The sequence below is a fragment of the Pecten maximus genome, chromosome 8, assembly GCF_902652985.1.
Source record: "Pecten maximus chromosome 8, xPecMax1.1, whole genome shotgun sequence".
Classification (NCBI taxonomy): Eukaryota; Metazoa; Mollusca; class Bivalvia; order Pectinida; family Pectinidae; genus Pecten; species Pecten maximus.
Window position 1 is genome coordinate 26,213,452 of NC_047022.1, and position 27,348 is coordinate 26,240,799.

The following is a 27,348-nucleotide window of genomic DNA, read 5'->3' on the forward strand; positions in this document are numbered from 1 at the left end:
TATCTCCCTTATTCCAAGATGTCTGCGCCCATGGAAAGCACACCGACAGTTGTTAAAGCTGCTGTTAATAGGAAGATTATCAAAGGTTTGCGACATTTTAGCTTTATATTGTGGTATTTATATTTCCAGGACACCAATATTCAACTCTATGTAATATCACATTTCCGCTTTCAGCATAAATATTTAATATCATTAAATTAAATATAATAACAAAATCCCAAAGGAGTATATAATTATTACATTTATGCCAATCACAGGGGTAGGTGCGGACCTACCTAAATGTATGTCACAAAAAATAATTTTCAGATGAAAAGTTAGCCTCTCCTGAGTTATGATCTGTCCCACGACTGTGACATGTCGGGAGAGGCTAATTTTTTTATCTGACAATTATTTTTTGTGACATAGGTCAGCGCCTACCCCATGTGATGCCAACTAGTTGATATCAATAAATGACTGATGTTGATCAGTAATTGGCAAAAAACTTTTGTATGAAAATTTATCCCAAAGTTGACTTAAGCTTGCCAACGAATGTTTGGTCTAAATAGCAATGCTCGTGCACAGGTAACTATATATAGGGTCATCTATTTGGGTTAGCCACGCTTACCTACATGTATGTCTGGTTAACTTATAAAATACATGCCTTATTTGTGTGTAATGTAGAACTAAAGAATTCAGACAACTTGACTGAATTTTTTTTGTGAGACAGTTACAATAATTTCATTACTAGTATATTAGTGTTTGTCTATGTCGAATGAGGCTTTTAAAAAAAAATGTGAAAAAGCTCAAATTAGACAGCTAGTTTACATGGCATTACAAGAATATAAATAGACGTTTTTATCATGAAATTTACCAATACAACATTATTTTGATAATTTGAACAAAACCAAGCCTGGCACAACATAGATTTAGCACTAAAACAATGATATTATTGTAACTATTTCACACAAAAAAATGGTTGAGATAGCTCTCTATAGTTTCTGATTATACATGTACACCGGTCATAAACTATGCCATTTTATCTAATTCAAATAATTTCATATTGAAATTTCTGTTTTTAATGTTTCTGTAACTATCCCTTAACAAATATACCACATCAAAACATGTGTAGAAAGGTTCATCATTGATTACAAACAGTTTGCTTATTTCTCAAATCTTTCTCAGCACAAGTGTACAAGGATACAGTACTGAAGTACCTTAAGTTTTTCTCTGTTCTGTACCTCTAAGATTATTAGAGTTACCTTGACACAAGACTTGGATACTCCGACAGATAGATGTTTGCATGTGTTATACCGAGTTGTCTCTAGCCCTGACACTAGACTTGGACATTCTGACAGATAGATGTTTTGTGTACAGAGGTTTCTCTGACCCTGACACTAGACTTGGACATTCTGACAGATAGATGTTTGGTGTACCAAGTTTCCTCTGACCCTTACACTAGACTTGGACATTCTGACAGATAGATGTTTGGTGTACCGATTGAGTTTCCTCTGACCTTGACACTAGACTTGGACATTCTGACAGATAGATGTTTGGTGTACCGTCGAGTTTCCTCTGGCCCTGACAATAGACTTACACATTCTGACAGATAGATGTTTGGTGTACCGTCGAGTTTCCTCTGACCTTGACACTAGACTTGGACATTCTGACAGATAGATATCTGGTGTACCGAGTTTCCTCTGACCTTGACACTAGACTTGGACATTCTGACAGATAGATGTTTGATGTACCGAGTTTCCTCTGACCTTGACACTAGACTTGGACATTCTGACAGATAGATGTTTGATTTACAGAGTTTCCTCTGACCTTGACACTAGACTTGGACATTCTGACAGATAGATGTTTGGTGTACCGTCGAGTTTCCTCTGACCTTGACACTAGACTTGGACATTCTGACAGATATATGTTTGGTATACAGATCTTCTCTGGCCCTGCATGCAGACAATAGACTTACACATTCTGACAGATAGATATCTGGTGTACAGAGGAAACTCAGCTGATAACTGCCCTTTATAACAATATATAGAGAACAAAATATCATATGTGATTAAACAACATATTTATAATGGTTTCAGGCAATGTTCCAAGACGTGCTGCTCACCAGATTCCTGATGATATTCTCAATGATGTAAAACTACAGGAAGCAGTCAAGCAGGTACAATGTAATACGCTTGGTTAAATTCACTAGTTAATTTAAACCTTATAAATGAACCACACCACACATAAACTTGACAGGAGATTGGTTCTTGAAGAATTTCCCTAGCTGAAGATTGTCCTGTTTTACAGATTTGTTTTATATTAAGTGTGATTAATATGTACATGTCTGCAATACTGTGGCCAGGACAATCAAATCCAGACAGAGAATTTGTTTGTTTTTTTTACCTCCATTCTCCTCTAATTTTACCGGTTTGTTAAAGAATATTAGAACATCTATTGTATCATTCTGAAGATCTCATACAGACAGCCATACAGACACTGGTCAAAATGTCAGTCATCTGTCTCAATTTGTCCTTTTAGGATTTGGTTTCTTTGTGACATATCTTATACATGTATTCTTTATATGTTTTGTTATAGCTACCAGATAACTACAATTTTGAGATATTCAAGACAGTCTGGAGAATAAGGACAACACAAGCCAAGAGAGGTGATTATATACAAAGTTTAACATGGCATATCTAGACTCAGGGAAGATATTACCATGGCCAGTGAATAGGTTGTATAGGTGATTAGAATTTGGTTAGAATTAGTTTCAGTTACATTATATTCTTTCCAACATTTACCATGTTACAAATTTACCATGTTACAACTACGGTAAAGCCAAATGGTTGATGGTATTATATACGTTATGGACATGCATGTAGACATTAAAGGGTCTTCTGTTGGTCAGTGTATAAAAAAGGCCTTACATTTATTAGATTTGCAAAACTCCTTCTCCCATGAAATAATTTCTGATTTCTATGAAACATGCATCAGCTGACAGCATGATTCTTAAATTTACATGGAAATGAAAATTGAAGTAAACTCCACAAGTATTTTGTTATCTTTTATAACATCAAATGTTACCCTGAAGATATGTTAAAGCTTTCACAGTGTACAGCCACTGACTAATAAAACATATTCAGATTTCATGTTACCAGATCTAGGGTCAAAGGTCATTGAAATATGAAATCCAGAAAGTTAGCTCGGTACCTAGCATGTGATATATGATGGATTTGTTTTTCTGAGAAACATGTTTAATAAACAAATGTAAAATTAACTGTTTATAATAATCCATGGTGAGAGAACTTGTCAATGAGGTAAACCTCAAATCCTTTATTTTGCTGGTATTGTATAGTTCCTTGTTATTAGAAAACCACATTAATCAGACAGTTGAACATTAATACATATGAACAATGTCACCAAAATATAAGAAGCTTGATGGAATAATATGCTACCGGTAGTTCTTTTATAGTATGTTTCTGATAGCATGAATCACTATACAGAAGTATTATACACATGTCCAGTGACATGAATCACTATACAGAAGTATTATACACATGTCCAGTGACATGAATCACTATACAGAAGTATTATACACATGTCCAGTGATATGAATCACTATACAGAAGTATTATACACATGTCCAGTGACATGAATCACTATACAGAAGTATTATACACATGTCCAGTGACATGAATCACTATACAGAAGTATTATACACATGTCCAGTGACATGAATCACTATACAGAAGTATTATACACATGTCCAGTGACATGAATCACTATACAGAAGTATTATACACATGTCCAGTGACATGAATCACTATACAGAAGTATTATACACATGTCCAGTGACATGAATCACTATACAGAAGTATCATACACATGTCCAGTGACATGAATCACTATACAGAAGTATCATACACATGTCCAGTGACATGAATCACTATACAGAAGTATCATACACATGTCCAGTGACATGAATCACTATACAGAAGTATCATACACATGTCCAGTGACATGAATCACTATACAGAAGTATCATACACATGTCCAGTGACATGAATCACTATACAGAAGTATCATACACATGTCCAGTGACATGAATCACTATACAGAAGTATCATACACATGTCCAGTGACATGAATCACTATACAGAAGTATCATACACATGTCCAGTGACATGAATCACTATACAGAAGTATCATACACATGTCCAGTGACATGAATCACTATACAGAAGTATCATACACATGTCCAGTGACATGAATCACTATACAGAAGTATCATACACATGTCCAGTGACATGAATCACTATACAGAAGTATCATACACATGTCCAGTGACATGAATCACTATACAGAAGTATCATACACATGTCCAGTGACATGAATCACTATACAGAAGTATCATACACATGTCCAGTGACATGAATCACTATACAGAAGTATCATACACATGTCCAGTGACATGAATCACTATACAGAAGTATCATACACATGTCCAGTGACATGAATCACTATACAGAAGTATCATACACATGTCCAGTGACATGAATCACTATACAGAAGTATCATACACATGTCCAGTGACATGAATCACTATACAGAAGTATCATACACATGTCCAGTGACATGAATCACTATACAGAATTATCATACACATGTCCAGTGACATGAATCACTATACAGAAGTATCATACACATGTCCAGTGACATGAATCACTATACAGAAGTATTATACACATGTCCAGTGACAGTGGTTCTGATGGCACCTTCCTGTTACAGTGGCGCTCCAGTTTCCCGAGGGGTTGTTACTGTTTGCCTGTACAATTGCTGACATCATTGAGGAGTAAGTGTTGTTAATCATGATATCTAATTGAAGACAAAGGAAGGTATTAGAGGTATGAATGTTGATGATTACAGAAAATACCTGTTTGCTCCTTGTATGATAGTTTATGAATGTACATGTATATGTATGAATCTTTAAACTTTTGCTCAAACTGCACAGATTTGCTCTTTTATTCTATATAAAAAAAAAAATCTATGGATATAAGAATTTGAAATTAAAAAATCCCTGCTTCTTTGCATGCTTGACAAAGTTTCCAAGGGCTGTTTGTGTTGATTATAAACAAGTCTAACAAGATCCTGTAACATCACAAAACATTATAGTGCACAAAGTTTCCAGTAATGTTAGAAGGTGAATGTAATATACTAGGTTCTGGAAAGCAGTATAATTAGCTGAGCATTCCTGCTCCACAGGTCATCAGTTGCATACTTATTAAGTTTAGATGAAAATGAATACATGTATAAGTTGATAATGTACATGAAATGAGGTCTGATTTTCTTAAAAAATTGTTAATGTACCAGCACAGCTATTAGACCTCTTTATTACTATGTGGTATACAGATTTCAGAGGCAGGCGTACATCCTCATCATGATGTAGCATACAAAGTGTGCTATGATGGAGAATCGCTACTGGAAATGTATTACATGTATATATATTACACAGATTTACTGAGGCAGACACGCTGATCATGGGTGATGTGACGTATGGAGCGTGCTGTGTTGATGACTTTACTGCCAGAGCTTTGGGAGCAGAACTTATGATCCACTATGGTCACAGCTGTCTCGGTATTGATTTAAATAGTTATAATTACACTGATTAATTTTGAACAGTTCAATTAAGAGATTTTGTCCTGTTTTGAGGTATTAAAACTAATTGGTTTCAATCATCGGAGTGTTAATTAATGTTAATATGATTATTGTTAGGTATGTAATTTTCCATTTCACATCAAACTGAATGTCAATCATGAGGTAAATTATCTGATGAATATTCATGAAAATGTAATTAAGCCAGATTTCTTCAGTTAAGTCTTTTTGATGTAACTACTGTTTTGTTGGACAGATCAGTGTTAATATATCATTGGAAATACCTACCCAGAACAAGCAGGACACCTATACTAATGTCATACTCACATATGGGTTAAGGTATTTAAAGTTATGATCAAAAGTTGCTCTCATACTTTCCTGAGTGTGTTGAAGGTACATTATATTCTGACTAACCTCAATGTGTTTTACTACTTTGTCACTTTATATAGTACCGATAGACAGGACTGATGGGATACAGATGCTGTATGTCTTTGTTGACATCAAGATTGACACAGCTCACTTCCTGGACACGATTCGTCACAACTTCTCACCTGGTTCTCACCTAGCCTTCGTTAGTACCATTCAGTTTGTGGCAGCTATACAGGTAAAACATGTCTATTTCTTGTCTGTCTGACCATCATTCAGTCCATCCATTTCACCATTTCCAGACAATAACTGAAGGTTGAGTGCACCAATAAATCTCGAACTTCAAACTTTACACAATAGCTGCTTCCTCATCAACAGTGCCTGCTTAGAATCTCTTTTTGGGTCAAAAAGTCCAATGACTATCTCACTGTTGCTATATGTAAATACTCTTACTTCAGATTTTAAAAGTCAAATAAAGTGTAAACTGTCTCATATCAAAACAATAATTTACATGGATGATACAGGGCTTCTAGAAAATTTAACACAGTACCTGACTACATTTGTATGTAATTTCATCATTTATTGAATAAAATTTGTTTGACCTATCAGTTTCCAATCACAATTAAACATGAGGACAACTCTGGTCTTTACTAGGCGATGTACATTGAATAAGAATGTATATAATATATAGTTGGTTGAATTTTCTCTTTTTTTCACCTGTCTTTTGTTAGAATTTCATGTATACAGCCTGTGTTTCTATATATATATATTAATGCTTGTTGCCATACAGACAAGTATAAATGGATGAAATTAAACATGCATGTATGTAAACAAATCTTTTCAAGACACTTTTTTCATGCTTGTTAATACATAATATGATAATTACGATATTGAATGAAATATGAGAGCTAAACTCTCTGGTTAACTTTATTTTTGTTCAGTCTTCAGGAAACGAGTTGAAGACTGATTACCAAGTCACTATTCCTCAGTCCAAACCTTTGTCTCCGGGGGAAATTCTTGGGTGTACATCTCCGAAACTACCACCAGGTGTCGCTGCTCTCATGTAAGTAGGACTGGAGGAGTATTGTCTTAACAGTCTATGGATCCACAATCTCTGTCAGGAAATAAAATATCATCTTAAAAAGAGAAATTACCCAATTAAAAGTGGATTGATTGAAATTATACTTCAAGAAATTTGTTATTGTTTATGAACATTATTAGACATTTAACGAAAAGTTTTTTCAAATATAAATCATAAAAACCTACCGGGTAATAAAATTATAAAATTGGCCTGTTTGGGTGAGATTTTGTCATGTTTTCAGCTCACCAGAACAAAGTCCAGGGATTTGTTGCTATACTCTCGGCGTCGGTGACATTGATGTCATCCGTAGACAGCCAGATTTAAGCTTTTATCAAATAATTTTGTGTCAATACTGGTAAGGATATATATTAGGTATTCATATGTCTGTACCTTGTGACAAAACATTTCCATTTGTACTTCATTTGCGGACATGCTGGTCTGGGCTGGTCTGGACATTGATATTTGACCTTCATTTTACTTTAAAAAAAACATCAACCTTGGCCACAATATATCAACTTTACAAGAAAGGGGTTTCATATTTGACATGCATTTTCTTTGCCCCCAAGACCTCTTTATTGGTACTACATTTGCGGACTTGCTGACCTTGACAATTCTGATTCTGAATTTCAACCCACACAGCGAGCTATGTTGTCTTCTGACAACTCTCAATCTTGTTTAAATGTAATCCATTTTGATCCCACCATCATATACTGATAATGTATGGGCGGCCGTTTTAGGATAAAATACAGACACTACTAAAGTGCAAAAAAAGCCAAATGGCCATTATGTTCTTTTGACACTTAAGTGCAAAAGATTTACTGTTGATAAAAGTTGACTTATATATTAAAAATCTAGAATAGCCATGTCCTCTTCCTTTCAGTTACCTAGGAGACGGCAGGTTTCACCTTGAGAGTATCATGATCAGTAATCCAGAGGTTCCGGCATACAGGTATAGACTTCATGTTGATTTTTGTTGCCCGCCAAAAAAGTAACACTCTACTTTTCATTCAATTCAATTTCAATAAATTGTATTGACCTTCCTTATGTCATTGGGATCAGTCCTTTCCTTATTAATAACAAATGCAATTCTTGTATATATTCTGCAGTAAGTATCCATTAATATTGAAAATATATTCTGCAGTATCTAATATCACAGTTGGAGGGAGATAACTCAACTGTTGGTCCATCAGGATAGGTAAAATAGAATTTTGACAAACTCATTGTCAGATAGAAATAGAAAAAATGGGTTGGAAGTAATAGAAACACGTCTCCCTATAGGTACCATCACTACAGTAATATAAACATGTCTCGCTATAGGTACGATCACTACAGTAATATAAACACGTCTCCCTATAGGTACAATCACTACAGTAATATAAACACGTCTCCCTATAGGTACGATCACTACAGTATTATAAACACGTCTCCCTATAGGTACGATCCCTACAGTAATATAAACACGTCTCGCTATAGGTACGATCACTACAGTAATATAAACACGTCTCCCTATAGGTACGATCACTACAGTAATATAAACACGTCTCTCTATAGGTACGATCCCTACAGTAATATAAACACGTCTCGCTATAGGTACCATCACTACAGTAATATAAACACGTCTCGCTATAGGTACGATCACTACAGTAATATAAACACGTCTCCCTATAGGTACCATCACTACAGTAATATAAACACGTCTCCCTATAGGTACGATCACTACAGTAATATAAACACGTCTCGCTATAGGTATGATCCCTACAGTAATATAAACACGTCTCCCTATAGGTACGATCACTACAGTAATATAAACACATCTCGCTATAGGTACGATCCCTACAGTAAGATATTCTCCAGAGAATACTATGAGACGGAGAAGATGCATGCAGTAAGGAAACAGGCAATATCTCGTGCAGCAGGATGTGGAAAATTTGGAGTGATACTTGGCACACTGGGTCGTCAAGGATCACCAAAGATTTTACAGGTAAGGTAGTTTTCTGTGTTCTTGATCAACAAATAGCAATATTTCATGATAGGATGTATTTAACGGAATATTTTCAGTCAGTATTAAAATTGTAAAAGTAAATGGAGGGGACAGATATAGAATTTTAAGTTGTTAGATGATGATGGCAAGGTTGGAAGTGTTTCTTGAGTTAAGTTATTAGGTCATCTGACCCGAAGAGATAAGATGACAGTATAGTCATCGTGTTTCGCCTGTTGTTGTGCGCCATGCATAAACGTTTTCTTTAAAATCGCTACTCCTCTATAGCCGATATCAACCAAATATGGCCTGAAACATCATTTTGAGAGGACAGTGATAATTCATATAAATGAGGCTGATCCGGGGAGGGCACCAAAGGGGAACTTGGCTGAAAGTTTGCTTTAAAACGCTGCTCCTCCTTAATGACTTAATGGATTTCTTTAGTCTGAAACATCTTTGGGGGAGGGCAGTTATAATTCATATAAATGAGGCTGATCTGAATCTTGGACAGAGGGTTGGGGCCCCAAAAGGAGAACTTAACAGGGCTTGTCCCTGCTGTATGTCTTTGTCACATGACTGTTTAGGCCCATGGGCCACTTGTTTTAATTTCTCTTCAGTATCTCACCATAGGCATTTTTAGGTCACCTGAGACAACATCTAGTTGTGTGCTGTGCGTCATAACCAATTTACATTTTCAAATTACCAACAAACCCAGAGACCTGATATTGGGTCTGTATCATGCTGGGATGCAGGGCAACCAAGTTTATTCAAATGGATGACCTTGACTTTCAAGGGAGTTAAATATGCTAAAATCTTTAAATGACTTCTTGATAACCAAAAGGCCCACAGACCCAATATTAGGTTTGTAGCATGCTAGGATGAAGTGCTAAGTTTGTTAAAATGGATGAACTTGACCTTCATTTGAGGTCACAGGGGTCAAATATGCTAAAATCTTTAAATGACTTCTTGATAACCAAAAGGCTCAAGGTCCCAATATTAGGTCTGTTGCATGCTGGGATGAAGGGATACCAAATTTGTTCAAAAAGATGACCTTGACTTTCATTCAAGGTCACAGAGGTCAAATATGCAAAAGTCTTTAAACTACTTCTTCTTGATAACTAAAAACCCCAGAGACCCAATAATATGTCTGTACATGCTGGGATGAGGGGGGGGGGGGGGGGGGGGGGGGGGGGGGCTACTATGTTTGTTCAAATGGATTGACTTTGACCTTCATTCAAAGTCACAGGGGCAAAACATGCTAAAATATATCAAAACTCAGGTGGTCGTTAAGGCCCATCGACCTCTTGTTCTTTTAGATGTTACAATTTTTTAACAAAGAGTGATCATGATCAATGGAAAACAAGAATAGGCTGTTGTATATTTTCATATATTACCAAACAGGAAGTTAGGCAGTCACCTTCAATTATTTGTTGATATATAATAGTTAATTCATTAACGTTTTCTTTTTCAGTCTATCCTGCAGAAACTGGAAGAAAAGGGCAAAGAGAACATTTTAGTGTTATTGTCAGAAGTATTTCCACAGAAGTTACAGCTTTTTCAAGGAGTTGATGCGTGAGTTTCATTGAATTTGAATTTGGTTGTGGAATCATAGCATAACTGAAAATTACACTATGATTATACGCAGCAAAGGTAGGTATTATGAACTATTTGGAAACTCGCTAGAATTTTCTCTCGTAATTACTTTTGCTGTATATTTAAAGAAGTAAGGTGTTAGAAGTACACATATGTGTCTACTCAAACATTGAGTGCCATGATAAGAAACTTTTCATTTTATTTTTTAAGAGTATTTAAGGGTGATATTTATATTGATAATTCTAGAATAAAGAACATGTAGTCTTACATGTATCTCAAGATGTTTAAAGAAATGCTATACAATGAACTAATACCAGGATATGCTTGTTGAGATGTTTGTATGTCTTTTGCAGTTGGGTACAAGTGGCCTGTCCTAGGTTGTCTATTGACTGGGGTCTTGCCTTTAACAAGCCTTTACTGACACCCTATGAGGTAAGTGTTGGTGTGTGTGTAGGTTGTAGGTGGGTACATGTGGCCTGTCCTAGGTTGTCTATTGACTGGGGTCTTGCCTTTAACAAGCCTTTACTGACACCCTATGAGGTAAGTGTTGGTGTGTGTGTAGGTTGTAGGTGGGTACAAGTGGCCTGTCCTAGGTTGTCTATTGACTGGGGTCTTGCTTTTAACAAGCCTTTACTGACACCCTATGAGGTAAGTGTTGGTGTGTGTGTAGGTTGTAGGTGGGTACAAGTGGCCTGTCCTAGGTTGTCTATTGACTGGGGTCTTGCCTTTAACAAGCCTTTACTGACACCCTATGAGGTAAGTGTTGGTGTGTGTGTAGGTTGTAGGTGGGTACATGTGGCCTGTCCTAGGTTGTCTATTGACTGGGGTCTTGCTTTTAACAAGCCTTTACTGACACCCTATGAGGTAAGTGTTGGTGTGTGTGTAGGTTGTAGGTGAGTACAAGTGGCCTGTCCTAGGTTGTCTATTGACTGGGGCCTAGCCTGTAACAAGCCTTTACTGACACCCTATGAGGTAAGTGTGTGTGTAGGTTGTAGATGGGTACAAGTGGCCTGCCCTAGGTTGTCTATTGACTGGGTCCTAGCCTTTAACAAGCCTTTACTGACACCCTATGAGGTAAGTGTCCGCGTGTATGTAGGTTGTAGGTGAGTACATGTGGCCATTCAATATTAATGATTCACTGACAGCTGACTTATACAGTAATTAAATATAAGTTGAATTTTTGCATTAATGATAAAACTGTCATTGTTTTATCAGATTTTGTTTCTGTTCACACAGTTGTCAGTTGCTATGGATTCCATAAAATGGCAGACAACATACCCCATGGACTTCTATGCGAATGACAGCCTAGGATCATGGACAGTCAACAATGAAGCTCATCGCCCTATACGTCAGAAACCACGATCCACCAAACAAACAGTTGCTAAGGTTACAAACCCGGCTTCCAATGAAAACCAGGGTCATATATCTAGTGATTATCTTACCAAAGAGGGGCAGATAACTCCTGCTAGTTGTGTGTGTTCAGGACACAGCAGTAATGTGACTGACAGGGAAGACATTACCGGTAGTGGATGTAACAATACAAGTCAATGTTGTATTGAGGGTCAAAGTTCAAAACTGGGAAGCAAAGTATGCAGTGATGCAGGAACATAATTTGTGCGAATGTGATTGGTTAATGTTTTAAATGTGATAAATAAATTAAGTTATATGGTGTTGTTTTAGATCTCGTGTTTGAAGCTAGAGGAACTTATTCTTTAGGACATACTCCAGCTGTCTGTTTGTCAGCTTTGTAGCCATCATCCGATTCTTCGTCCATGGTCTATGGTCCGTCATTTATCTGTCTTTTCACTATTCTTGAAAAGCATTCAAAGGTTTTTTAGCCAAATTTTACATGTAAGTTTCCATTGGCCCCTAATTTGGCATGTCTAATTTAAATGCTGATCAGGAAAAAAAACAATGACTTACAGACGGCCATCTTGCTTTTCAAAAGAAGAACTGTTATTTCGCGGGATTTGTGCATGGATCTTTCTCAAATTCCAGATTTTCCCTTTTTTCCTAGTGTGCAGGTGTAGATTTGAAGACAAAACAGAAATCACAATCCCCGATGGGCAGGAATCTCAGATTTTGATGATTGAAATTTATATGGCTATTTCACTGTTAGAACTATATGGATTTTTCTTAGATATGATCCTTTTCCCCTTTGTATTTTTAAAAATACATGTACTGTATATGTCAGATTATAACAGCAGAAAAAATTGTGTGTGGAAAGAGGATAAATGAACAGAACACTTGAAAACTTTCACAGAACCAATAAATGAAATACAATGCATGGTGTTAGCAAAGGACCCAATGTGATGTTTTGTTAAACAAATATACAAAATGTACTCTTCTCAATGAGAAAAAAGGCTTATTATCATCATAGTTGGACACTGGCATTATAAGGAAATGGGTTATTGAGTTGTTTGAAAGAAATGACCCTTGTCCTCTTTCAAGACTATAGTTGTCTTATGTGCTCTTCTTAATGAACAAGATAAATCTGCACTATATGTCATGATATTTGGCCTAAACATGCTTGATATGAATGCTCATCAAGCTATTTAAATTGATGACATGCACCAGCTTTCAAGATCGCAGTGTCGAAATGAGTTTAAATCTTTCAAAGGGTTCCTTTTGAATAATACAGACACAGACTCCCGATATCTGACCTGTAACATACTGAAATGAAGGGGTGGTAAGTTTAGGATCCACAACCCCAAAACATTTTTGAAATTCTCAATAACTTCATAGCTAACGGTGTGTTTTTGTCATGAAACAAATATATTTCAGAAATACTGAAAGTAAAACCTCAGTACATATCAACAAAAACAACAAAACAATGCAAATATATTAGCATTTTTATTTTATGTAAATTTTAAAATATTCAATTAAGTTTATTTTTTCCTTTTTGTACATTTGGGACTATTTACTACAAATGTTCAAACGTCATGGGCAGCCTCAATCAAGCTTGTGTGACCATATATTTGTGATAAACAGTTTCCAAGTTGACATATAGAAAAGATGGCACCTAACCAGAGCAGTATGTGTTACAAAATGTAAACAAATTATATAGGCATAATGAACACAAAGCCTTATAAAAATTAGTTATAATAGTCTTCCTTGAATTATGGTCAGTAAACCACTAGTAAATTAATGCTTAATGGATGTATCAAAACATGGTTGATATTGAGCTAAGACTGTTAATTCCACAGTATGAACTTAATAATGACAATTCTAAGCGGGTGAGTGACCCCGCCGAAACACGTCGGCACGTTCTGTGTGTAGGTCTGCACCATTGGGGTCCACCTGAACGTTTACCTATATCACATATATACATTCCGAATCAATTAAAAAGGTGAGGTAGCTGTATATTATAATGCGCTTTAATCATCACAATGACTTAATTATTATAACGTGAAATATCATCTCGGGACTTAGCACGTTTATTATTAGATGTAAAAAAACACAACGGGAAAAACTACCATCGTATCAGATTTCTCATCTCATTAGAGTTTTTGTCAATTAACTAAAGCTGAAAAAATATTGAAATTATAAAACCTATAATAATTGATATTTAGTTATGTTGCCTTGATGTAGAATCTGATTTGTAGTACACGGTGAGAATATATACTACATATAAGTTATTATCCTGGGAAAGAGACACTTGAATCAAAGATGTTTTTAATTTGCTTGTCATAAAACGTAACGAGAAGATTGGAAGCTGTTTTTGACTGAGTAGTTGACCGAAAAAAGTTATAAATATAATGGGAATTCGTCTTCATTTACGATATTATAGACACAGTTTTCCGATTTATAATTAAGTTGATAAATTATGACAAGTAAATTAGAAATAAAACATACCATAGCGCCACACATGCTGGCAAACTAGAACTCAATCATACGAGACTAAAGACAAGGCAACATACTACTGTTAACCATTTCATTGTAAAGTACGTCATAAAACTAGACAAGTGAAGGGTTAAATACAAGATGTTATAATACTGATTGTCAAGTTATATTGAAATAGAGAATGAACATTAACAGAAATATTACCGACTTTGTTGATGGGTATAACACTGAATACCCCCTCGCCGATATGGTAGTCTGGCCTGACTCCCATGCAAAGAGAATGCTAAGTACATGTATTTAGTGATATCTATTTCTTCACTAATATTTGCGCTATACTGAAGGCAGATCATTTATTGCACCTCGAAATACAGAACGAAGGAAGACATTGTTAAAATTCCAAGCATGTTAGAATTTGGATGTCATTCATATAAATTAATACACATGTAGGAGAGGGTTGAGGTGGGCGTTTGACTTTAAACATTTGTATGCTGGCAATAAAGAGAGTTTAACACATTAATGGATTAGACAGAGAATCATACATAGACATAATAAGGTAATCAGACTAGAGAAACTGTGTACGACTCCGTGATCGTTGACTTCATAGAGTTTAAACGTTCCATCATTTATTGATGGTCGTTGTGTAATCACTGATGGTGTGGGAGCCACAGTGACCTCGACGGTGGATGTTGATGGCTCTTCAGGGGTGTACTTCAAAGCGGCATTCTTCATCGCTGTCAGCAATGGGTAGGAACCGTTGTCACACACCGTTCCCGTGAAATCGTCGTAATCGAATGCCCAGAACATCACTCCACCCAATCCGAGATTACCGGCGAAATTCACCTGTAGTAAAACAAATTAAGGTATTAACCCTTGACAACAGCTGAAAGCAAATCAATATATCCGGTAAAATTTGAGGTGATTCCCCTTACGTTTGATGATTTAAAAGATGATTTATTACATGTTAACTTGCACTTATGATTCAAAGAAAGGTAAAAAAAAAAAAAAAAACATTACTCAGCTGAATGTCCATTTTGTGTGACCAAATTTATTTCCCAAATTCCGCAATAAAAGAATTTCATGACGATTGACTTAGGTTACCAGACTTCACTTGTAGTAAGAGATACACGAAAAGCGCCTTAACCGTTTACGTATTACTATTGCAAGCTAAATTTTCATTTATTCACGAAACAATGTTGATCCATAATTTAACCAAACCCTTTAAAATATCTTATTCATTGTATGTTATTAGGGTAAACATGTATGTTATTAAGATATCGAATATGTTTAGATATTTTATTTAAAGTTAATGAGAAATCTTACATCGTATGTACGATATGAGTTATCTTATATATATATCTTTTTATAGATATAACATATCTTACAAAGAAAAGTTGTTAAGGTATCTTTTAATCAAAGATGTATAAAATATCTCATTTATTATATTATATATCTTATAAAGTACATAAATATATGTCAGTTTGTTGATCGCTAGATTAACATTTCTCATGAATAAATGATAAATTGGCTTACCATATAATACCCTAACAAATGCATGTAAGTATTAAACGCCATGATTTACTATCTAATTATTGAAATATGTCATGGGTATCCCCGTCTATAAAAGTCGCGACGATTAATTTTCGCTGTATCTGTCTTGAGCGCGAAAGGAACTTGCAAGCGGACGGAAGCTGGTTTATGGTAACTTACGAGGGCTGATTGATGTGTGGTGAGCCTCATATTGAAGGATTTGAATTTTGCAAGACATCTTGTATTATTTTTCAACATAATCCCCTTTAGTATGTATACACTTTTGCCAGCGATGTTTAAGGGCCTCAATGCCACTTTTACAGAACTCCTTTTCTTGGCTGTTCAGAAAGTCATCCACTGCATGTATGACGCCATCATCGGACTGAAAGTGGGTGCCGCCTGAAATAGCTGTTTTTAGTTTTGGAAATAGATGAAAGACTGATGGAGCGAGATCAGGTGAATAAGGCGGATGCTCAATCAATTTAAAGCCACAATCGTGAATGGCAGTCATGGCAATGGCAGACTTGTGAACAGGGGCATTGTCCTGATGGAATAACACACCTTTAGTGAGCTTTCCGCGGCGCTTAAGTTTAATATTTTCTCATAACTGCCTCGGAAGTGAAGCATAGTATGTGCCATTGATTGTTTGTCCCTTTTGCAGATAATCTATCAGCAGAATACCATATGCATCCCAGAAAATCGAGGCCATAGCCTTTCAAGGTAATGGAACAGTCTTTGCCTTCTTGGCGAGTGAGAGCCAGGGTGCTTCCATTGTTTCGGTTGTTGTTTGGCCTCTGGGGTATTATGATGGACCCATATTTCATCCATAGTGACAAATCTCTGAAGAAAGTTGGCAGTACCTTCCTAAAAAAAACTTAACACGCGATGATGTGCGCCTGATGTGCTTCTGATCAACTGTCAGAATTCTTGGTATTCATCGGGCCGAAAGCTTTCTCATTGCAAGATCCTCGGTCAGAATGAAATGTACTCTTTTCGGTGAAATGCCAACTTTACTGGCTGTATATCTTTCTGTGACACGTGTCAGCCATAACAATATTATGAACTTAATTGACAATTTCTGGGGTTGCAATATTGGCAGGCCTTCCAGGACGGGGGTCACCCTCAAGGCTCTGTGGGCCACGCTTAAATTCCGCTACCACCATTTACACTGTAGCATATGAAGGGGCATCTTTCCCTAGTGTTGCTACCATATCAATATGGATATCCTTAGGTGTTAAACCTTTTTTTTTATGCAAATACTGGGTTACTGCTCTTTCATCGATTTTTTTCCATTTCGCAAAAGCCGCTTGTCTTGTTTACTTTAGAGTGCTTCCTCGTCGATATAAATTAACCAAATGAGACCAATCCTTGGGTACACGGCCCTATATAGTCAGAGCATAGTAGGTGTTAAAAAGACCATCCTTGAGTACCTCCTTCAATACGAGGCGTACTACATACCATTCATCGCTCGTACACTGTTGTACAACTAAGTTTGTGCCTTTGGTGATGACAAGCAACTTCGTGAAACACATCGTGCATATACGGATATACGTACCTGCCATTAAAGAAGAAGCATGAGTTTAAGTTTCCGAAATTGGGTATATTTTTTTAAACCAATAGGTCTACTACATACTGAAGTTATTGTATACGATAAAGAGTTTGCATTATCACCCGTTGTTGCCTTGCCTGTGCAACACCATGACAAGACAGTTTTATAGCATATCGTCATGTTGGTTTAAACGGATGTCATGTCCGTTGTGACCTATCTATACACCATAGATCTCACCTTTTCCACTACACTTCTTGGATCATCGTATCCCACCCATTGGTCATCCAGAAAAGCGTAATTGCTCTTTTGTTCGTCATCCCATACTGTTGTTGCGTCTTTGGCTATTATATCAGAGCATATCTGAAATCAAATCAATACGTTTTAGCGGATTTAATCCGAATGATCATGTCATATTCATATTATCTTTACAAATACATAATTTGAAATCTTTTTAAAATGATTTGTTTAGTAGCATTTTTTGTGTTCTTAATTATTTTCTTATTAGGTTTTTGTATTCCGTTTTAAGCTCTGTAAAATGATTGATTGCGGGAATATTTTTGACGTCTACCTCGTAATAAGCCAGATGGCCTTGCAGTTTTCTGACTGATCCTTTTTTGCCCCCTCCTACGATGAGAGGTGCCCCTACATCGTGAACAGAGGGGTCTTTGAGTGTAAACGATGCCCCTGCTCCACGGATACCCATCACTAGTTTTTCTTTAGGTGCTCCTTGTGCTATGTAGTAATTCATAGTCCAGTTCTGAAAACAACATAAGTATTTAAATCTGATACTGATTGAGGAAGCATCATGGCAAATATAAATGCGATTCCACGAAAACCTGTAGGCGAAATGAAATCAACTCTCCAGAAGTGCGAGCATGTCCTTTGCTCCACCTGACACCCGCCTGTCAGTTCGCACCAACTCAAAAAGCATATATCAATTATTATCGCATAGAGAAAAATTCAATATTTCAATATGTATCCAAAATACACAAGGAAAGTTAGAATATTTAACAAATAAGTGCATATTGTCATTTAGTGTTATATTTGCAGGCACTTCTCTCGATATTTACATTTTTAATTACATTTCGCTATATTTCGTGTCCTTTACATTAGAAACATACCTGTGAATTAGCTTGACTAAACTGAGGATTTGACAGCCGTGAGTAGAGCGGAGATCCGTAGGCTGCTATTGTGCTCCACGTACCAGCATAGTCATAGGCCATAACGTTGAAAAAATCGACGTACCTGAAATAGGATCTCCGATTATCTCGTGAAATGAAATTGTTCTTCCTGTGATAAATGCAAATGCCCAGTGTCGTATTCACATCAGTGTGTAAATCAAAGTTGAAAACTGTACTGATAGAGATAAGTTTATGCTCTTTATTTATTTATTTATTTACTCTTGTTTACGAGAATTGAAATAGTTGCTTGTCTTGTATTGATATCTCTCCGCGTTGTAATCATACTGTAAACTAAAGGACAAGAAAGGCGTTATTTACAGGACAAAACCCTGGGTGTTCTTCCATATCCTCTTAAAGACACACTGTTAATCTTTTCATTCTTATTGATTACTGAGATAACGTACTTGGATATTTCTGTCATGTTGTAGGATGTGTCTATGTTGTCCTTTCCAGGCGCTGTAGCAATAGTAAGCAACAAACGTGACTGCCCTTCCTTGAGGGTTTCCTCATCAAATGTCTCCCTCATAACCTGATTGAAATGAAAACAATATCGTAAGGATCATAATAGTGTACTTTCCATTTTAGAAGTGGGTGGTCAGGTGGCACAGTGGTAACACACTTGCCTTATCACCCAGGCGGCGATACCCCGATCGGACGTGAAAAGGTATGAGGTCACTTGCCCGACCACGTGAGTTTTCCCCGGGTACTCCGGTTTCTTCCCATCGTAAGACCCCTCGCGCGCTTCTATCCGGACCAACCAGTGTGATTAATATAAGTTGATATTAATCGTTTCGCAATTGTTGTAAAAGAAATAAAGTTTACAAATACTTACTTACTTCTATTTTTATACCTCGACGACACCTATGCAAGAAAATACCAAATTGTTCTTACTTTAATCAACACCATTTCGATATTAAGTTCACATCTTTTTGTATGATTGTCATTTATTCATTTTTGGAAACAATAAAAAATAAAAGTAGACCACTAAAAAAGTATTAGCATACTGTTCTGAAACTACATATTGCTTCAACGACGACGCCAGCGAGGGTCTACAATGGGGTAAATGAGGGGAAAAACACCAAATACATAAATGAGCATTCAAGGTTTTTTTTATCCTTATATTGTACAGGGAAATGTCTCGTGTTGACAATAATCAAACTTGTGCATTTATTATTATTTACTCTTAATTTCACGAAAGCTCGTAGTATCAAAAAGACAAGCAGCAGATTATCACCGTGATGAATTGAATTGAATTGAATTGAATTGAAGTGAAAATCTTTATTTCCTCACACCGTGATGTATAAAGGATTATATAAACGTCGTGTACAGTATAATGACATACCGTGATGTATAAAGAATTGTATAAACGTCGTGTACAGTATAATGACATACCGTGATGTATAAAGAATTGTATAAACGTTGTGTACAGTATAATGACACACCGTGATGTATAAAGAATTGTATAAACGTTGTGTACAGTACAATGACATACCGTGATGTATAAAGAATTGTATAAACGTCGTGTACAGTATAACGGAACACCTTGATGCATAAAGAATTGTATAAACGTCGTGTACAGTATAATGACACACCGTGATATATAAATGATTGTATAAACGTCGTGTACAGTATAACGACACAGCGTGATGTATAAAGGATTGTATAAACGTCGTGTACAGTATAACGGAACACCTTGATGTATAAAGAATTGTATAAACGTCGTGTACAGTATAATGACACACCGTGATGTATAAAGAATTGTATAAACGTCGTGTACAGTATAATGACATACCGTGATGTATAAAGAATTGTATAAACGTCGTGTACAGTATAACGACACACCGGGATGTATAAAGGATTGTATAAACGTCGTGTACAGTATAATGACACACTGTGATGTATAAATGATTGTATAAACGTCGTGTACAGTATAACGACACACCGGGATGTATAAAGGATTGTATAAACGTCGTGTACAGTATAATGACACACTGTGATGTATAAAGGATTGTATAAACGTCGTGTACAGTATAACGACACACCGTGATATATAAATGATTGTATAAACGTCGTGTACAGTATAACGTCACACCGGGATGTATAAAGAATTGTATAAACGTCGTGTACAGTATAATAACACACCGTGATGTATAAAGGATTGTATAAACGTCGTGTACAGTATAATGACACACCGTGATGTATAAAGAATTGTATAAACGTCGTGTACAGTATAACGACACACCGTGCTGTATAAAGGATTGTATAATCGTCGTGTACAGTATACCGTCACACCGGGATGTATAAAGGATTGTATAAACGTCGTGTACATTATAACGGGACACCGTGATGTATAAAGAATTGTATAAACGTCGTGTACAGTATAACGGAACACCTTGATGCATAAAGAATTGTATAAACGTCGTGTACAGTATAACGGAACACCTTGATGCATAAAGAATTGTATAAACGTCGTGTACAGTATAACGGAACACCTTGATGCATAAAGAATTGTATAAACGTCGTGTACAGTATAACGACACACCGTGATGTATAAAGGATTGTATAAACGTCGTGTACATTATAACGTCACACCGTGATGTATAAAGTATTGTATAAACGTCGTGTACATTATAATGACACACCGTGATGTATAAAGGATTGTATAAACGTCGTGTACAGTATAACGACACACCGTGATGTATAAAGGATTGTATAAAAGTCGTGTACATTATAACGTCACACCGTGATGTATAAAGGATTGTATAAACGTCGTGTACAGTATAACGGGACACCTTGATGTATAAAGAATTGTATAAACGTCGTGTACAGTATAACGAAACGCCTTGATGTATAAAGGATTGTATAAACGTCGTATACAGTATAACGACACACCGTGATGTATAAAGGATTGTATAAACGTCGTGTACAGTATAACGACACACCGTGATGTATAAAGGATTGTATAAACGTCGTGTACAGTATAACGACACACCGTGATGTATAAAGGATTGTATAAACGTCGTGTACAGTATAACGACACACCGTGATGTATAAAGGATTGTATAAACGTCGTGTACAGTATAACGACACACCGTGATGTATAAAGGATTGTATAAACGTCGTGTACAGTATAACGACACACCGTGATGTATAAAGGATTGTATAAACGTCGTGTACAGTATAACGACACACCGTTATGTATAAAGGATTGTATAAACGTCGTGTACAGTATAACGACACACCGTGATGTATAAAGGATTGTATAAACGTCGTGTACAGTATAACGACACACCGTGATGTATAAAGGATTGTATAAACGTCGTGTACAGTATAACGACACACCGTGATGTATAAAGGATTGTATAAACGTCGTGTACAGTATAACGACACACCGTGATATATAAATGATTGTATAAACGTCGTGTACAGTATAATGACACACCTTGATGTATAAATGATTGTATAAACGTCGTGTACAGTATAATGACACACCGTGATATATAAATGATTGTATAAACGTCGTGTACAGTATAACGGAACACCTTGATGCATAAAGAATTGTATAAACGTCGTGTACAGTATAACGGAACACCTTGATGCATAAAGAATTGTATAAACGTCGTGTACAGTATAACGACACACCGTGATGTATAAAGGATTGTATAAACGTCGTGTACATTATAACGTCACATCGTGATGTATAAAGTATTGTATAAACGTCGTGTACATTATAATGACACACTGTGATGTATAAAGGATTGTATAAACGTCGTGTACAGTATAACGACACACCGTGATGTATAAAGGATTGTATAAAAGTCGTGTACATTATAACGTCACACCGTGATGTATAAAGGATTGTATAAACGTCGTGTACAGTATAACGGGACACCTTGATGTATAAAGAATTGTATAAACGTCGTGTACAGTATAACGGAACGCCTTGATGTATAAAGGATTGTATAAACGTCGTATACAGTATAACGACACACCGTGATGTATAAAGGATTGTATAAACGTCGTGTAAAATATAACGACACACCGTGATGTATAAAGGATTGTATAAACGTCGTGTACAGTATAACGACACACCGTGATGTATAAAGGATTGTATAAACGTCGTGTACAGTATAACGACACACCGTGATGTATAAAGGATTGTATAAACGTCGTGTACAGTATAACGACACACCGTGATGTATAAAGGATTGTATAAACGTCGTGTACAGTATAACGACACACCGTGATGTATAAAGGATTGTATAAACGTCGTGTACAGTATAACGACACACCGTGATGTATAAAGGATTGTATAAACGTCGTGTACAGTATAACGACACACCGTGATGTATAAAGGATTGTATAAACGTCGTGTACAGTATAACGACACACCGTGATGTATAAAGGATTGTATAAACGTCGTGTACAGTATAACGACACACCGTGATGTATAAAGGATTGTATAAACGTCGTGTACAGTATAACGACACACCGTGATGTATAAAGGATTGTATAAACGTCGTGTACAGTATAACGACACACCGTGATATATAAATGATTGTATAAACGTCGTGTACAGTATAATGACACACCTTGATGTATAAATGATTGTATAAACGTCGTGTACAGTATAATGACACACCGTGATATATAAATGATTGTATAAACGTCGTGTACAGTATAACGGGACACCTTGATGTATAAAAGATTGTATAAACGTCGTGTACAGTATAATGACACACCATGATGTATAAAGGATTGTATAAACGTCGTGTACAGTATAACGGGACACCGTGATGTATAAAGGATTGTATAAACGTCGTGTACAGTATAACGACACACCGTGATATATAAATGATTGTATAAACGTCGTGTACAGTATAATGACACACCGTGATGTATAAAGGATTGTATAAACGTCGTGTAAAATATAACGACACACCGTGATATATAAATGATTGTATAAACGTCGTGTACAGTATAATGACAGACCGTGATGTATAAAGAATTGTATAAACGTCGTGTACAGTATAACGACACACCGTGATGTATAAAGAATTGTATAAACGTCGTGTACAGTATAATGACACACCGTGATATATAAATGATTGTATTAACGTCGTGTACAGTATAATGACACACCGTGATGTATAAAGGATTGTATAAACGTCGTGTACAGTATAACGACACACCGTGCTGTATAAAGAATTGTATAAACGTCGTGTACAGTATAATGACACACCGTGATGTATAAAGGATTGTATAAACGTCGTGTACAGTATAACGGGACACCTTGATGTATAAAGAATTGTATAAACGTCGTGTACATTATAACGTCACACCGTGATGTATGAAGGATTGTATAAACGTCGTGTACAGTATAATGACACACCATGATGTATAAAGGATTGTATAAACGTCGTGTACATTATAACGTCACACCGTGATGTATGAAGGATTGTATAAACGTCGTGTACAGTATAATGACACACCATGATGTATAAAGGATTGTATAAAAGTCGTGTACAGTATAACGGGACACCGTGATGTATAAAGGATTGTATAAACGTCGTGTACAGTATAAGGAACTCCGTGATGTATAAATGGTTGTATAAACGTTGTGTACAGTATAACGTCATATTTAATATAAAGTTGATAACAGCAAAATTATGATCATACATTAGAGTTAATTTGAAAAGCTGACTTTGTGGTGGTCATATATTAAGGCAATATAAGCAATTGATATAAGACAGTTTGCATTTCCTATTCGGCCTAGAAATCATAGGTTCACTCAAACTCTCACGTTACTTTCAAATTTCCCTTTTAAATAATATTGTTTTGTTTGATCAATTATACATTACCTTTAATAACGTTGTAAACTCATTCCTTGAAGCACTTTGAGGAAATTCCCAGTCGATATCAAGGCCATCGAAAGTTTCTGTCACGAAGGTATACCTTGCAGTTTTGTGCAAAAATTCCTACAGAACGTGGGGTGACTATCTTTGGGAAATAGTCAGATAATGTTTCCCCGCCAACAGAAAGCAAGGTTTTCAGTTTAGGATTGTCTTTTTTTAAGTTTGTAAACTCAAAATAATTCCCCATTTTGTTTTCACCTAATAATCCATTGTCATCGGCATCCTCAGTTTTGAGAAGTTTCTTCTCGTTAATATCTATTGACGCGAATGCATATATGATGTGTGTACATAGGTGTGGGTCGATGTTATTCACAAAGAAATTTCCAATATGATTGGACCAATTTGTATGGTAACAAACTCTGCGAAACTCGCTCCCTAAAAGAAAAACAAACAAACAAACAGTATTATGGTCGTCGGTAAACAATATACGTATTAATGAGTACTCGTAATTCGAATACTAACCCTTCATTCTAACTTTATCGTAGTATTGCCAACAGATAAAATATATAATGAGATTTCTAACATAACATCTATAACTTAACTAATGCCATAATCAGGTCGTGACATTTAATTTAGATGAAGTATAATAATGGCTGATTCATGACAAAATTAGATCTAAAAATAAAAATAGCATATTTGTAGGAAATAATTTGAAAAAGAAATATACTTCAAGAAACAGTTGTAATAATCCATCCTTGATGTACGAATGTTTATCATATAACATTTCTCATTTCATCTGTTTATCTCAAAGGCAACAAATAAATTATGAGTCCTCGAACCAACGTGTGATTTATGTTACACACGTGAGAGTACTATGCGAGATTGTTCTATTGAACATATTGAAAATTTAATATTGTTGCATCACATATTGCGTCATTGTGTATTAATTGATTGATGTACGTGAGTATGTGTGATATGTAACGGTCAGTATAATGGTAAATCTTATACAATTATTTTTTTGTGTGTTGTTAGGTTTTATTATTGACTGCGAGTATTTCAACGTTTCATGGTTGATATATACACTTTAGAAAGTCAATCAACATATATAACACCCTGATATTCATTATACACAGCATAGGTTTTTATTTCAATTAGTTGTAAATTTTGATGTTTTTATGATAGGTGAAATGCCGAAACATTATACCACGAAAAGTATATTTAATAACAATCGACGAAGGAAATATGTACATCGTACATACGTTAATCTATACTAGGATGTTAAACATGGACCCTTACTTACATACGTAAATCCCGACTAGGTATTAAACATGGACCCTTACGTACATACGTAAACCCAGACTAGGTATTAAACATGGACCCTTACTTACATACGTAAACCCAGACTAGGGTATTCAACATGGACCCTTACTTACATACGTAAACTTAGATTAGGTATTAAACATGGACCCTTACTTACATATGTAAACCCAGACTAGGTATTAAACATGGACCCTTACGTACATACGTAAACACAGACTAGGGTATTCAACATGGACCCTTACTTACATACGTAAACCCAGCCTAGGTATTAAACATGTACCCTTATATTTACGTATATACGTAAACCCAGATTAGGATATAAACATGGCCCCTAACGTGCATACGTAAACCCAGACTATGTATTAAACATCGACCATTACCTATATACGTATGAGCATAGGTGAATGTAGTTTATGAGCTGTAAGAAGCTATAAGGTAAATATTTAATAGATAACACCATACCTTTCACTCCGAGGACAGTCGAGATAAGGACGGCGAACAAGGCCAAGTTAGTCGCGTACATCTTCTGTAGAGAACCTGGCACAAAACAACAAAATGACGTCTTATTTATTGAACATTGACATTTACAAATGTAGCATAGTGCTGTGTCAAGACAAAGTTAACACCTATCTACAGGAGCGTGTCGGAAAATATAGAACATTGAGTTTTATCTTTATTTTTCAATCTTAAACGGGTATTTAGTGTGACCATTTGATGCCTGAGTACTTTATACAGTAACACAGAAGTAAATTCTATTGGTTTTACAGTAATGTAGCAAAGTGATGATATATGTTTTTTGGTTTCTTTTGTTATATGATCCCGAGGTCTAGAAGTTTTATATTTCTATCATACCTACATTATCATATATTTTCGTTAAAATATGTTTCATTGAATATTACGAAACTGTATAAATGGTAGATCGGTGTAATGTTGGTGCTTCCTTTCTTGCCAAAAATAAGAACATAAGAAAGAAACATTTTGTTGACATGTAGCTGTTCAAGGTACAACACTTGCACTAACGATATAGACAAATTCAACACAAATACAGTGATTTTATTGCTTTGTTATAAAGTGACATGATTGTTTATACCCTAGATTAAGTATGATATACGAGGGCATCTTATACATTGACACAACGGCCAAGAACACCAGGTTAATAGTGTATGGTTGTAGTCTGTTTCCATCACTCTGAATTCAATTTAATTTCACTCAGCAGGATTTTCTAATTGCTGTTTTTGGTGTACTAATAGGATTCTGACAAATATAACTTAAAGTAAACCAATCTTTAAACGTCTTGTAGATACATACATTTTTTATTTGTAAAAGGAAATATAATCTATCTACGCTTTGTCCATATAACTGACGAATAATATATGTATAAATATATTAGAAATGAATTAGAACAACACGTAGACTTTAGGCATAAG

At 35.8% G+C, this 27,348-nt stretch overlaps 2 protein-coding genes across 2 annotated transcripts; one reads left to right on the forward strand and one right to left on the reverse strand.

The window, feature by feature from the left end:
• Position 1: 1 nt before the first annotated feature.
• On the forward strand, positions 2-12,315 carry LOC117332998 (2-(3-amino-3-carboxypropyl)histidine synthase subunit 1-like). The gene is made up of 12 exons (XM_033892104.1): positions 2-85; positions 2,073-2,152; positions 2,572-2,641; positions 4,765-4,828; positions 5,489-5,610; positions 6,078-6,232; positions 6,936-7,057; positions 7,956-8,024; positions 8,900-9,056; positions 10,525-10,625; positions 11,000-11,078; positions 11,883-12,315. Exons 1-12 carry the CDS (start codon positions 19-21, stop codon positions 12,255-12,257), a joined length of 1,461 nt encoding a protein of 486 aa, XP_033747995.1. The 5' UTR covers positions 2-18; the 3' UTR covers positions 12,258-12,315.
• A 1,171-nt stretch (positions 12,316-13,486) lies between these two features.
• LOC117333000 (acidic mammalian chitinase-like) lies at positions 13,487-24,744 on the reverse strand. Its single transcript, XM_033892108.1, has 6 exons — positions 24,608-24,744; positions 19,151-19,275; positions 18,687-18,810; positions 18,134-18,322; positions 17,803-17,925; positions 13,487-15,329 (listed from the first exon to the last, which is right to left on the reverse strand). Exons 2-6 carry the CDS (start codon positions 19,270-19,272, stop codon positions 15,003-15,005), a joined length of 885 nt encoding a protein of 294 aa, XP_033747999.1. The 5' UTR covers positions 19,273-19,275; positions 24,608-24,744; the 3' UTR covers positions 13,487-15,002.
• Between the last annotated feature and the right edge of the window lie 2,604 nt (positions 24,745-27,348).

Excerpts from the sequence above, each read along its gene's own strand:
- LOC117332998 (XM_033892104.1), top strand. The coding sequence starts at position 19 with ATGTCTGCGCCCATGGAAAGCACACCGACAGTTGTTAAAGCTGCTGTT. Across the intron at positions 86-2,072 it reads TAATAGGAAGATTATCAAAG|GCAATGTTCCAAGACGTGCT; the intron begins GTTTGCGACATT and ends TAATGGTTTCAG. Across the intron at positions 10,626-10,999 it reads CTTTTTCAAGGAGTTGATGC|TTGGGTACAAGTGGCCTGTC; the intron begins GTGAGTTTCATT and ends TGTCTTTTGCAG.
- LOC117333000 (XM_033892108.1), bottom strand. The coding sequence starts at position 19,272 with ATGAGGGAGACATTTGATGAGGAAACCCTCAAGGAAGGGCAGTCACGT. Across the intron at positions 18,811-19,150 it reads AACATGACAGAAATATCCAA|GTACGTCGATTTTTTCAACG; the intron begins GTACGTTATCTC and ends ATCCTATTTCAG. Across the intron at positions 15,330-17,802 it reads CAAGAAGTGTAGTGGAAAAG|GTGAATTTCGCCGGTAATCT; the intron begins GTGAGATCTATG and ends GTTTTACTACAG.